Source organism: Petaurus breviceps, unplaced genomic scaffold (assembly GCF_028583685.1).
Source record: "Petaurus breviceps papuanus isolate PSGF00001 unplaced genomic scaffold, PetGlider_PUasm1.0 189, whole genome shotgun sequence".
NCBI lineage: Eukaryota > Metazoa > Chordata > Mammalia > Diprotodontia > Petauridae > Petaurus > Petaurus breviceps.
The window spans coordinates 32,950,000-32,964,390 of NW_027185809.1; the positions used below are offsets into that span (position 1 = coordinate 32,950,000).

The 14,391-nt window shown below is 35.3% G+C and overlaps 1 protein-coding gene across 1 annotated transcript in view; it reads left to right on the plus strand.

Annotated features, from left to right (window-relative positions):
- Positions 1–14,391, plus strand: part of PELI2 (pellino E3 ubiquitin protein ligase family member 2) — a 144,961-nt gene that overhangs the window by 74,821 nt on the left and 55,749 nt on the right. Inside the window, exon 2 of the mRNA XM_069092259.1 lies at positions 3,481–3,610. Within this exon, the coding sequence (XP_068948360.1) occupies positions 3,481–3,610 (130 nt within the window). The remainder of the gene's footprint in view (positions 1–3,480; positions 3,611–14,391) is intronic.

Genomic DNA, 14,391 nt, shown 5'->3' on the forward strand with positions numbered 1-14,391 from the left:
TATAATGCTGACATATGGCTCAAAAATTAAATTTAAGTTTTAGATTCAAGAAAACTAAGCTTTCTTGTTCAGATTTGCATAGATCACAAATTTGCATAGATCACAAAAAAAAGAGTAGAACTATATGAATATGGTCTTAAATGCTTTTTATGTTAAGCAGCAATTTTTACCAATCAGAGCTTGGAGCTAATTACAGTTAATTTTATTCTCATGTAGATGTAGTAAATAATAAAGATCTTCTAGGTCTTTTAATACATAAGGGATATTATTTAACATTTTTCTTTCTCAGATTTAAATATCCTGGTGTGATAGCCAAAACGTATTAATCTTTTGCAACTTTTTAGCAAGTTAGGTTCACTATTTAAGAACTTCATTCACTAAAACAAGTTTCTATCCTAGTCTGATGATTTTTCCTATAGAGATCGTTTCCAGGGGGTCTTGACGTTATTAAAGAATAAGAAGAATTGATATAAACCAGTGGCTGAAAGTGATGCTCCTGCTTTGCTAAATTTCATACATGCAGGAGGAATGTCATAAAGTTTTTACCTAGTTTCCTCTTTTCCACATACAGTAATCAATTAACAATTCCAGGTTTTAGCATTGAGACACTAAAATGATCAATTTTACAAGTTCCATAAGTGACAGCCAAATTATTTTAACTGTAGCAAAAACATTAAACTTCAGATGAAGTTAGTTGTATTCCTAGATCATATAAAATCACTGGTAAAAAGGATGGATTGTCTTATCCAGTACAGACAACTATTGGTTTCTTATCAGTGGCAGGGCTCAGAACTTTTTAAGAGCTATGCCTTCATGGTAGTGAAGCCTCTTCCCCTCTGTTCCTTTGCCCAGTGGTGGAAGGTGAGTTTTGCAAGTGTGGGGAGAAGGGTGGAACTCTTTTCCTAATCTGATCTAGGATAAAAGAAGTTAACAAAATTGTGTTGTGGTATCTTCTTGACTGTAGAGGGGAGGAACTAACCTCCTTTTATAACTACAGGTAAATTTGTAGATACCTGGTTTTCTATATGGCAGATATAAACATTATGAGACAGGGTTTCGCAGAACTGATAAAGTAATCATCATGACTGTTTCTAAACAAATTTCTTTCCTCTAATTTTTAGTTTCAACAAAAATCAGAAAAAAATTTTGTTTTATCTAGCACTATTTCTGGCTAACAACAATTATCCAATCTTTACTATATAATAGAATTGTGCCTCAACTCAAGGAGACAATAACATAATGACATTATGATATTAGTTGAATTTTCAAATCATCACATGGAAAAATTATTGATAGAGAATTTAGGCTTTTTACTCCTCTTTTCAGAGTTGCAGAGGTTTTTTCTTCCTCTTTTCAGAATTGCAAATTCTGAAATGTTTATTTAGGTTGCCTAATAAGTGTCCTGCAGCATGTTCTGTCCCCAGGGCTGTTGTTTGTAGATTCCTTTATCATGCATCCTCCCTTAATCTAGATTGAAGAGGGTGATTTAAGATTTAAGTATCCTAATTATCCTTCAGAGCTCTGTCCTCTACTGTGGAGAGACTTTTAAAGAAAGTTTTCAGCTAATTTAACCTGTATTGTGAACTTCAGTGATGTCTAATTTTTATTTTTTTTGGTAAGAAAGTAAAAGGCTTTTTTAATGTCAAGGAATAGTATGGAGAAGCTGTATAAAGTCTAGTGGCACCAATCTCCATCCTGTACTATCTAGAGTGAAAACCTTTTACTCCTGAAGTTTTTCAGATCTTTATATTTTCTAATTTTGCCTTAGTGCCAGATGTAAGTAATCTTCGGTTTCATCCTGACATACAACACTTTTCTCTTTTTAGATGAGGCAGGAGAATGGTTAAATATTTTTTTCGTCTGCCTCTTTTAATCCGAGGGTGAAAAGTCTCTTTTTACTTTTTATTATTTTTCTCATTATTATTTTTAACAGCCTTTCCCACAATCAAACTAGGCCAGAGTTGGATTGGAGGAAAGGAGACCTTTAAACCTTAAAACTTCTGGGGCAGCCCGGTGGCGCAGTGAGTAAGAGCATCGGCCCCAGAGTCGGGAGACCTTGGATCGATTCTGGCCTTAGATACTCGGCACCCACACAAAAATAACTGGCTGTGTAACCTTGAGGAAGTTAAACCCCAATTGCTTTAAAAAAACAAACAAAACAAAACAAAAAACTTATGTTCACATTTTTCATGCAAGTAATTTTTTTTTCTAATTATTGTCCTTATATTTTTTGTATACTTTTTTGACTCGCTATAAATATTGTGTAAAGACAGCTGAATTACACTTAATTGTTTGTGCCACCTTTGGCACTTTCATACCTGATGTTAAACATATCTCTGATATATTCCATGGGAAAAAAAAGCAGAAATTGGGAAATGCTGCATTCCTTTTTTTCCCCCTAGTTTCCCAGTTATTTGTTTTCCTTCTTTTTCCCATTCTATTGTACTATCCTTTGGAAACCCATGGCAACAATGTTCCAAACACACTAAATAAAATTCCTCTAACTGTTCCTTCATAATAACAAACCCTTTTTCTTTCACTACTTTCTTTAGTACTTGAAAGTATTGTTCCTGATCTTTGAACTGTACCCTATGCATTTGACCCATGGTGATAGAAAGCTTGAAAATCCCTGTATCAGGCTGGTGGAATAGAATGACTAAGAATTGATTGAAAAAAGTTTCCTTACCTTGTGACTTGTGATTTTTGGACCTCCTTCTGCTTGTAAGGGCCATCTCTGGTGTGGACCTTCCTTTCAGGTTCCTTTGTTTCCCACGTGGGTGCCATTCGTGTGCCATTTGTCATGGGCTGCTCAGTGTCTAGCACTTTAGCATAACGTGAATAAGAAATGACAAGGCTATGTGGGCAGTTCAAGGAATAACCAAGAATTCCATTTATTGATCCTTAGGACTAGGCTTTTATAGAGCAATGAAACAAAGTAAGGGGACTAAAGTATTCTTATCATTATCTTAGTCTGTCTTATCCTGGAAATAGCATGGCAGTAAGGCTTTTGTTCTCTAGGTGCCAGAAAGTCTTAGGAAAAGTCAGTTAACTCCTTTCATGTGCAGTCACATTACAAAGATGCTCTTGAGAGCTGGCTTCAAGGCCAGAAACCAAAGCTGCATCATCAAGTACATCTGCATAGGAACTGTGACCACCTAAGAATTCAGATATTTTGGTTTTGGACAACTAAAGTCTTGGGGCAGAGCCTATTGGTCTCAGAACTCAAACAACATCCTTTCCAGTGTAACCCATATCAAAAGAGCCAAGGAGCAAGCTTAACAAAGCCTCATCTTGAAGGGCCTTCTATAGGGAACACTGAGATCTTTGTCTGAGTCCTGGATCTGGCCTCTTTGGCTCCCAACAAGCTTCTTTTTACTTCTGTGGAACATTATTAATGGCAAATGTTTTATGATTGATTGCTTTTTCCTTGTATTGTTAACATTTTTCAAATATGTGAGCTCTTGCACCTGTTTTTTATAGGTACAATGGTGCACTTCCTAACGGAGACCGAGGCCGTAGGAAAAGCAGGTTTGCTCTTTACAAACGTTCAAAGGCTAATGGAGTCAAACCAAGCACTGTTCATGTAATATCCACACCTCAGGCATCCAAGGTATGTGGCATTTTAGCAGTGTGAGTTTGTCAAGAGTAAATTATTCTCGTTAATGTTTGTTCCTCTGTAGCTGATCTTCTTCTTTTCAGTCATTGTTATTTTAGGAGATAATGAAAATCATCCATATCATATTAAATTTAGTTATAAGTGTTAGGAAGATTATTTTGTTTCCAGCAAATATTTCATATTAAATCTTACTTTGAATCAGTTTATTTGCTTTTTATGAGACAATACATATATATGTAAATGTATACACATATATATGTATGTGTATATATAAGTATATATCAGCATTATTATTGAGTCTTTAATAGTTTAAATATTAAATTGACCACAACTTGCGCTGTTAGGAGTTGCATTTGCTATATACTATTTTGGAATTTTAATAATAGTTTAAAAATTTGTTTTCTGGCATTTAGGAAGGAAAAAAAAAACAGGCCATAGCTTAATTAAACGTTTCCATTCTGTTTGGTTAGTTTTTTTTTTTTTAAAGCAATCGGGGTTAAGTAACTTGCTCAAGGTTACACGGCCAGTTATTTCTGGGTGTGGTGCTGAGTATCTGAGCTCAGATTTGATCCCTAGGTCATCCCGACACTGGAGCTGGTGCTCTTACTCGCTGAGCCACCTGGCCACCCCTAAGCAATTGGGGTTAAGTAACTTTCTCAAGGTTACACGGTGTTTGGTTAGTTTTATTTCATCAAATTCACAGGTTCCTTTTCTTGAAAATGTTACCAATAAATTCTAAAGGTTTTCGATAGCTTTATGATAATATATGTAATGTTTATGTATCTAAACCTTGGAAACACAATTCCAACTGTTAACATTCTGGCAAAATTTCTTATATTCCTGTTTTTGGAACATTGTAGATGAGGTTGTTATAAAATCCTAGTTTGGGTTGTCTTTAATGAGGAAAAGTATATACCAGATTAAAATTAAGAGTTGAAGAAATACTGAAAATAAAACCCAATATTTAGTCTTAAGTTTTTGGCAAGAAAAAGAGAAACTAATTTTCATTATAGGCAATTTGGAGTGAAATCAAAAGAAACCCAACTTTGAAAGGATTCTGAAAAAATGAGGCAAGAAAGAAATCTGGAAGGTCAAAAAATGTAGAAAATATTTTATGGAAAAAATGGTTTTTTGATGCTTGGTCAGTGCGGTATTTATTTTGTCATCATGATATTTTTGTGATGTTCCTTTTTTCACTCTAATGTATTTTAAAAATATTTAGCTCTATATTGCTTATTTTATCAATAATGTTGTCATAACTTTTAAGTTTTTTCTTTTTATGATGTTAGTAAACATTTAAAAATATGCACATTTCTATAGGCAAGGAAAAACGAAAGGGAATTGTATTTGAAGCTGTGAACTTATGTTCGATGTATTCTTCCACTATAAACTTCCCTTTTTAATAATTCTATTTCATCATAATAGTTACAACACTGTTCTGTTTGTGAGGCTTCTTTTGAACTTCCTTCTGCTCTCTTCCATTCATATTTTAAATGATTAATTGACATGCTTTTCTTTTTTGTTTTTGACACAATCTTACCTATTCCACCCTTACCACCCCCCCCCCCCCAAACAAAAGAAAAGCGCTTGTGAAAAATAAGTAGAACCCCAGGAAACAGACTTAAATGAGTTATATGTAGAATTTTAGCTTTTTCCACAGCTGTATTTGGTTCATTCCACACTATTAGTTCTAGGCCAGGAGGTAGGAAGTATGTTTTGTTATCATTTTCTCCTAGAGGTAATTTTGCCCATTATATCAATCATAGGCTGAAAGTTTTCCATAGTTGTTTCCCTTTACAATTTTATAGTATTTATACACACTGTTCCCTTGGTTCTGTTCACTTCATTTTGTATTAGTTCACGAAAGTCCTCTCAGATTTTTTTGCATCCATCGCTTTGAATCATTTTTTGTTATGGCACAGAGATATTCTCTTACATTCATATACCTTATATGATTTGTTAAAACCTTTATCACTGTTGCCCAGGCATAGCAATCCAGTTTGTTTCCAGTTCTTGCTATAACAAAAATTGCTGCTCTAAATACTTTTATACTTATGGGTCCTTTACTTTTTCCTTCGATCTTTTTGAATCTCATTAATATATTGTATTGATATTACTTGGTCAAAGCATGGTAACTTTTTGGATGTAGTTCCAAATTTCTTTCCAGAATGATTGAACCACTTCACAGGTCCACTAACAGTGCATTAGTGTACATATCTTCCCACAGCTTCTCCAACAAGTATAGATTTCCTTTTTTAATTATATTTGCCTGTCTGATAGATTTGTGGTAACACCTTAGAGTTGTTTTAAGTTACATTTCTCTTATTAGCTGTTTGTATGATTTTTTTTTCATATGGTTGTCAGTAGTTTATTGTCTTGAGAATGACCTATTCAGGTACTATGATTGTGTGATCTTCTGGGGATTAATTTCATTCTTACCCTGCTTCCTCCATGTATTTTGGATAGCAGACCTTTATCATAGAAATTTGCTATAAAAATTTTTTTTCTACATTGACCATTTCTTCTCTAATTCTAACTGCAATATTTTGTCATGTGTAAAACTTTTTCAAGTCTTATGTATTCTAAATTATCCAATTTGGCTCCTGTGATCCTGATGCTCTCTATCCCCTTGTTTGGTCAAGAACTTTTTACTACTTCATAGTGGTGAAAGATACCTCCTCTCTAATTTGTTTATGATATGACCTTTATTATCTAGTTCTTAAATTTATTTGGAGCTTATTATATCTACATCTTTTGTCCATTTGAAACTTACTATGTTACATGGTGTTAGATGTTGATTTAAATTTAATTTCTGTCAGACTGTATTCCTGCTTTTGTAGCTTTTTTTTCCCAAATACTGAGTCTTCATTCCAAATCTTTAGAATCTTTACATTTATCAATCACTGTGCTGCTATATTCAGTTGCTTCTGGGTCTTGTGTACATATGCTTTTTTATTGATCAAGTGAAGGATGGATGGTCACTTGTTGGTTATGCAAGGATTCTTTTTGTATTTGGATTGAACTGGATGGCTGTTGGGGTCCCTTATAACTCTCAAATTCTGTGATCAACTTTTAAAATTTTTAACCAGTACCAAATAGTTTCTTTAAGTGATTTATAGAATTAATCGAGATCTCATACTACAAGATTGTTCCCTGCCTTCCCACATTTCCTCCCATTATTTCCTTTGAGATTCTAATTTTTCCCAATTCTTTAAGGTAACTCTTTGAGTAGTTTAATTGGTGTGGTCCTGAGTCTTGTAAGTTAATTCAGGTAATACTGTCTTTTAAAAGTTATATCAGCATGGCCCAACCAGGAACAAATAATATCTCTATTTATGCTTATATTTCTGCAAAGAGTGTTTTGAAGTTGTATGGATATAATTCTTGTATTGATAACCAGACTCTTATATTTTAGATGTTCTCTAGTTAATTTGGATAATTTTTTTTCTTTTTTTCCTGCTGGCTTTCCTTGGTAGGCAAGCAGAAAGGCTGATGATTTGTGTAGGTTTATTTTATAGCTTGCTACTTTCCTGAAATTATTAATTGTTTCAGTTAATTTTTTAGTTAACTCTAGCATCCTGTAAAGTATACCAATCTATTATTAACCAAAAGTGATGATTTTGTTTTCTCTTCTTGTTCCCTCAATTTCGTTTTCTTATCTAATTGCTATAGCTGGCATTTGCTAGGACTGTATCAGATAATAGTGATGACAGTGGGCCATCTGTTACTTTACCCTTAGTCTTATTAGAAAGGCCATTATCATCTCTCCATAATAGATAATGCTAGTTCTTGGTTTTAGGTAGCTATTCTTTGCCATATTAGGTAACAGTCCACTTATTCCTGTGCTTTTTAACATTTTGAACATAAGTGAATATCATTGTTAAAAGCTTCATATTTATTGATTTAATCATGTGACATTTATCTTATTAATAATTCAGCATATTATTTTTATGTCTTTCCTAATATTATACCAGTCTTGAATTTTTGGTATAAATCCAACCTGGCCCTAGTGTATAACATGTATTATAGATGTAGATAGTTTTGAAAATGCATCCTTCTTTGAAATAAAATATCCAGGTTTTTTTCTTGATCATGATTTTCAGAGGGTCTTTTTTTTTTAATGCTTTATTAACTTCTGATTTACATCATTCGTTTCCGCCAGATTTTGAGTTATAAATTTTCTCCCCATTTTTCCCCTACCCACTGCCCCCAAATAGCAGTCCCACAGGATATCCTCTCCTCCAATCTGCTCTCTCCCATATTTTATCCCATACCCCGTTCTTCTTTTCCAGTGGATCTCTATGCCTCAGTGGCTGTATATCTTATTTCCCAATTACATGTAAGATGGTATTAATACTAGTATATATATATATATATTGAATATTTGATTTTAAAACTTTCAATTCCAGATTCATTCCCTTCCTTCCTTGTCACCCACCCTTACTGGGAAGATACACAATTCAGTATAGGTTATACATGTGTGGCTAATGCAAAACAATAACATAGTAGATATATTGTAAAAGACTGACTATATTTCCCTCCCTCCTATTCCACCTTCCACTTGTTCTATTCTCTACTTTGATCTCATGTATTTTCAAAAGTGAGTGCTTCCAACTTCCCTCCCCCCAGCCTACCCTCCCTTTTATCATCCCCCCTCTCATCCCCTTCTCCCCCTATTCTCCTGGAGGGTGAGATATCCTATTTAGTGTGTATTCACTCCCTCCTCAAGCCAAATTCAATGGGAATAAGGTTGACCTATTCCCTTTTGCCTTCCTATTCTTCCCCTCCATTGTAACCATTTTCCCTTGCCTCTTCTGTATGAGATGGTTTACCCCAATCTGTGTCTCCCCATCTCCTCTCATTATATTCCTCTCACCTCTTAATTTCACCTTTTAAGTATCATCCCTTCCTGTTAAATTGGTCCTGTGCCCTCTATCTATGTATACCTGTAAACATATATACACACATTCACATATGTATTCATATGCCCATATACCCTCTTATATAGACAAATATATATATTTCTATTCCCTTCAACTACTGAAAAAAGTTTAAACAGTTACAATTATTGTTTTTCCATGTAGGAATGTTAATAGTTTAACTTTGATAAGTTCCTTATGATTCCTTTTCCCTGTTTACCTTCTCATGATCTCTTGCTTCTTTTATCTGAATGTCAAATTTTCTATTCAACTCTGTTTTTTTCAGCAAGAATGCTTGAAAGTCCTCTATTCCACTAAATGACCATATGTTCCCCTGAAACATGATACTTGGTTTTGCTGGGTAGGTGACTCTTGGTTTTAATCCCAGCTCCTTTGTCCTCTGGAATATCATATTCCAAGCCCTTCGATCCCTCAGTGCAGAAGCTGCCAGATCCTGGGTTATCCTGATTGTGTTTCCACAATATTCAAATTGTTTCTTCCTGGCTGCTTGTAATATTCTCTCTTTAATCTGGGAATTCCAGAACCTGGCTATAATATTCCTAGGAGTTTTCTTTTTGGGATCTTTTTCAGGAGGTGATCAGTAGATTCTTTCAACCTCTGTTTTGCCCTCTGGTACTAAAACATCAGAGCAGTTTTCTTTGAGAACTTCCTGGAGGATGATTTCTAGGTTCTTACTTTGGTCATGGCTTTCAGACAGTCCAATAATTTTTAAATTATCTCTCCTGGATCTATTTTCCAGGTCAGTGGTTTTTCCCATGAGATATTTCACATTGCCTTCTATTCTTTCATTTGTTTGGATCTGTTTAACAGCATCTTGATTTCTCATAAAGTCATTAGCTTCTATTTGCTCCAATCTAATTCTGAAGCAATGATTCTCCTCATTGAGCTTTTGAGATTCTTTTTCCATCTGGCAAATTCGGCTTTTTAAGGCATTCTTCTCCTCATTGCCTTTTTGGCCTTCCTTTGCCATTTGAATCAGTTTGTTTTTTAAGGTATTATTTTCCTCAGTCAGGCTGTTGACTCTCATTTCATAATTTTCTTGCATTGTTCTCATCTGTCTTCCCAATTTTTCCTCTACTTCTCTTATTTGCTTCTTAACGTCCTCTATGGCCTGTAACCAGCTCATATTTTCCTTTGACATGTTTGGTGAAGGAGTTCTGACTTCACTGTCTTACTTCTGTTCCATGCTTTGATCCTTTTTGTCCCCAAAATAGGAGTCTAATGTTGGGTTCTTCTGTTTGCTTTGTTTCCTTTGCCTGGTCATGTTGCCACTCAATTACTTGACTTTTGGGCTTTTTGCCACAGTAGGACTCTGCCACCAGATAGGGGAGCTTTCATCCCAAACGCTGGGGTTTTCTCAGCTGCCGGAGGTATTAGATGGGTGCCCTCTCTGAGGTCTCCACACCCTCTGGCAAGCTGGACACACACCCCAGAACCTCCACCCTAGACTGCAATCCTGATCCAAGCAGTTTAAAGCAAGAGCGATTACCCCTCATACTGGTGCTTGGTCCCCCTACACTCTGCAGGCCAGGAGCTGCAGCAGCCTCATGGTGCTGGCTGGCTGTGCTGGTGTCTCAGCAGCTTCTCGCCCTGGGGGTAAAAGCCATGCACTCCCACTTACTGGTCTCAAAGTCCAGACTGCACTATCCTCTCACCTTGTCCTTCGCATCTATGTGTTGATAAATCTGGAAAAGGCCACAGCTGCTGCTGCTGTTCTGGAGTCCTTCTGGCTGTGACTGGTCATCCCCTCCCTTGGGCTAAAGCCTAGGCTTGGGGCTGGGCTCAGCTCCCACAGCGCTGCGCTGGCTGATTTCCTGTGGGCCTGCTGGGTTGTCCTCAGCGGGAGGTTAGCTTCTCTGTGTCATTTTGTGGGTTCTGCAGCTCCAAAGTTTGTCTAGAGTCCCCTTTTTACATGGATTGGCGAGGGTGGAACCCGGAGCTGCAGGAAGGTAGTGCTTCTACTCTGCCATCTTGGCTCCGCGCCCCCTGATTATTCTTAATTTAATTTCTCCTGGCCTAGTTCTCTACATCATTTGTTACATAGAAACTCTTAAATTTTTTTTAAAAAATATTTTTCAATCTTTTGAGTTTGGTCTAATTTTTTTCTTATCATGATTTTTCTTATTTAATTTATCCAGTATTTTCTCTTCTGAGCTATTTATTCTCCTTTTGGTATTTTCCTCACAAATTCCCATTTTATTCTCATTTCATTTTTTTAATCTCTCTGCTTCCTTCCCCCATCCCTTTTTTTAAAAAAGCAACTGTTCTTAGCCTTGTGACCACATCATTTAACTTTCTGAGGTTCTGTTTGTAATTGTTGTGAGGTATCTCTGTTCCTCAGGGACAACAATCAGTACATAGGCTTGAAACAGAATGCAGATCCCATTCCCTAAGGCCTGTGCCAAGGTAAACCAAAAAGTGGAAGCTTATTCTAGTTGAGATTGCTCTTTTCTGTGCTCCAGCAATACTTAGACTGAGGACTGTAGAAGAGAGAGTGTCTGGGGCAGGATGCTGGAATGTCCCTCAGGCCATCAGGGCTGCCTAAAAGAAATGGTCCAATTCTGTCTCCTCCGGGAGTCACTCGGAACAGAGACTGAGGCTAGTGAAACATAAATTGCTCATTGTGGGAGGAGGCTGAGAGTTTTGAGGTCCAGCCCTAGGGAAACCACCATCAAAGAGAAAGGAGTCAGAAACTGAGGAATAAGAGAACATAAAAGGGGGAAAAAAACCACTAAAATTACCAAAGATCTCAGGAAGAAGAAAGTTAAAGATCTTGAGCGTAAGTAGATAAGCCATTAGGGAAGTTATTGATAACAGAAGAGAATGTGGTGTCCTGATTAGCCAAGCAAGTCTAGACATCTCTGAATAAATACTGAAAGAAAAAGGAAAGTTAATCAAAACTTCATTAGGCAGTCATGTGAATTCCCAAGAGAGCAAGGAGCCACTGCAAAATTCTCCTGGATGGTTTAAAAGAGAAACACAAGTTATGAAAGAAGACTCTAAGTCTTGCAAAGTAAAAATAATTGGCATGATAGGAAAATCTTAGGAGTGACAAGTCTTATCAAAGGAACAAAAGATAATATAAACTGACTGGGAATGCAAATATACAGAAGTAAAAGATAATCTGGAAGAAGAGAAATAAAAGCAATAGTGTTAAAAGAAATCATGATCTGTATAAAAGCAAAAAATATGGAAATCAAAGAGAGCATGCATAGACAATTTAAGAATTATAGGTCTCTAGTGAACATGAACAAGTCAAAAACCAGTTGTTTTCATTTTCATTTAAGTTTTACTTTTTTTTTCAATTTGACAAGTATGTGTTTTCCCAGCTCCTCCCTCTTTCCCTTCTATACCTCCTTAATTGATTGACTGTCCAATTCACCATTTCCAAACCATTTCATACTTCCACAAAACTACCATGGCTCCCATGGCTGTCCTTTAGCCCGTCCTCTCTTTCAGTTCAGAACTCTGCCTCATATTTCACTGATAAAAATTAAGGCAATTTGCCTCACTGTTGACTTGATTAGTGGTATCATTGGATGAAAAGGTATGCATAGTTTGAGTGACCTTTTAAGCATAGTTCCAAATTACTTTGCATAATGGCTAGATCTGGGTGGGGAATCTGCGATTTTGAGGTCACATGTGGCCTAGAAATCCTTGTATGCAGCCCTTTGATTGAATCCAAACTTCACAGAACAAATCTTTTAAATAAAAGGATTTGTTCTATAAAACTTGGACTCGGTCAAAAGGCTGCACCCAAAGACCTAAAAGGTTACATATGAACCCGACGCCTCAGGTTTCCTACCCCTGGACTAGATTATTCCATAACTCCGCTGATAATACATTAATATATTTGTTTTCCCTAAGGCCTTCCAACATTTGTCATTTACCTCTTTTGTCAGTCAGATTGGGTAGAGAGGCAGATATGTATGTGTGTATGTATATATGTAAGTAAATAGATAAGGATATTTATTTATTAATATTATATTTATAGTATTTAATTTCTGTGATGCAGACTGTTGTTTTCTTTCTTATTTCTTTTAACAATCTGTTTTTACTATTGTCTTTTCTGTAATCGTAGTCACTATCCCTAGCTTTTTTGAAAGATGTATAAATGAATTAATAAATAAATTAAAATAAATGAAAGATAATAAATTTTGCTCTAGCATATAATTTTAACTTATTTAAAGTATGTTTCTTGTTAACATCATATTATTGGATTCTATTTTGTAATCCATCCTGTTTCTTTTGTCTGATCTATTTCTTATCTATCATACTCTTTACAGTTACAGTAATGATTGTTAATTGTCATATTTTTGCCCTCTATCTATCTATCTATCTATCTATCTATCTATCTATCTATCTATCTATCTATCTTATACTTTTTTCTTCCTGCCGTCATCCCTTTTTTAAAGAAAGTGGTAGAGGAAGGAAAAGGAATATGATTAACACTGTGGCTTAATAATTGAAGTGTTAACCATTTAGAAAACACTTCGCACAAATAAAGTCAGATCTGAACAACTGGAAAAATATCAATGGCTTATAGGTAGGCAGGGCTAATATAATAAAAAAATATAATTCTGACTAAATTAATTTACTTATTCAGTGCCATACCAGTCAAAATACAAAAAAAAAATTCTAGAGCTAGAAGAAATAATGACAAAATTCATTTGGAAGAATGAATATCAAGGGAATTAATGAAAAAAATGCAAAGGAAAGTGACCTAGCTGTATGTAACAGATCTAAAACTATATTAGAAAGTAGCAATCATCAAAACTATTTGGTACTGGCTAAGAAATAGAGTGGCGAATCTGTGGAATAACATAGACCTATAGTAGTCTATTGTTTCATAAACCCTAAGGCTCCACCTTCTGGGATAAGTACTCACTATTTGACAAAAACTGCTGGGAAAACAGGAAAACAGTATGTCAAACTAGGCGTAGACCAACATCTTATATGCTATATACCAAGATAAGTTTGAAATGGGTACATGACTTAGACATAATGTATCATAAGCAAATTATTAGTGCAAGGAATAGTATAATTGTCAGATCTATAGAGAAGAATTTATGACCAAACAAATGATTGAGAACATTATGAAATACAAAATGGATAATTATGATTGCATTAAATTAAAAAGGTTTTACATGACAAAGCCAATACAACCAAGATTAGAAGGGGAGCAGAACGCTGGGAAAGAAATCTTTACAATCACTGTTTCTGAACACGGCCTCATTTCTAAGACATATAGAGAACTGAGTCAAAATTATAAGAATACAAGTCATTCCCCAGTTGATAAATAGTCAAAGAATATGAACAGGCAGTTTTTGGATGAAGAAATTAAAACTATATTTATATGAAAAAATGTTAAAAATCACTATGGATTAGAGAAAGGTAAAATTAAAACAGCCCTGAAATACCACCTCATATGTATCAGATTGACAAAGAAGAAAAATGATAGATTTTGGAGATGTGAAAAAATTATGTGTTGTTGGTAGAGTTGTGAACTAATCCAACCATTTGGGAGAGCAATTTGGAATTACATCCAAAGGAAAATCAAACTGTGCATGTCCTTTGATACAGTAATACCACTACTAGGTCTGTATCCCAAAGAGATCATAAAAAAATGGAAAAGGACACTTTTTGTGGTGGCAAAGAATTGGAGATTGAGAGGATGCCCATCAATTGGGGCATGGCCGAACAAGCTGTAATATATGAATATAATGTAATACTATTGTTCTATAAGAAATGATGGAGCAGGGTGCTTTCAGAAAAAACTGGAAGGACTTGCATGAACTGATGCTGAGTGAAGTGAGCAGAACCAGAAGAACATGG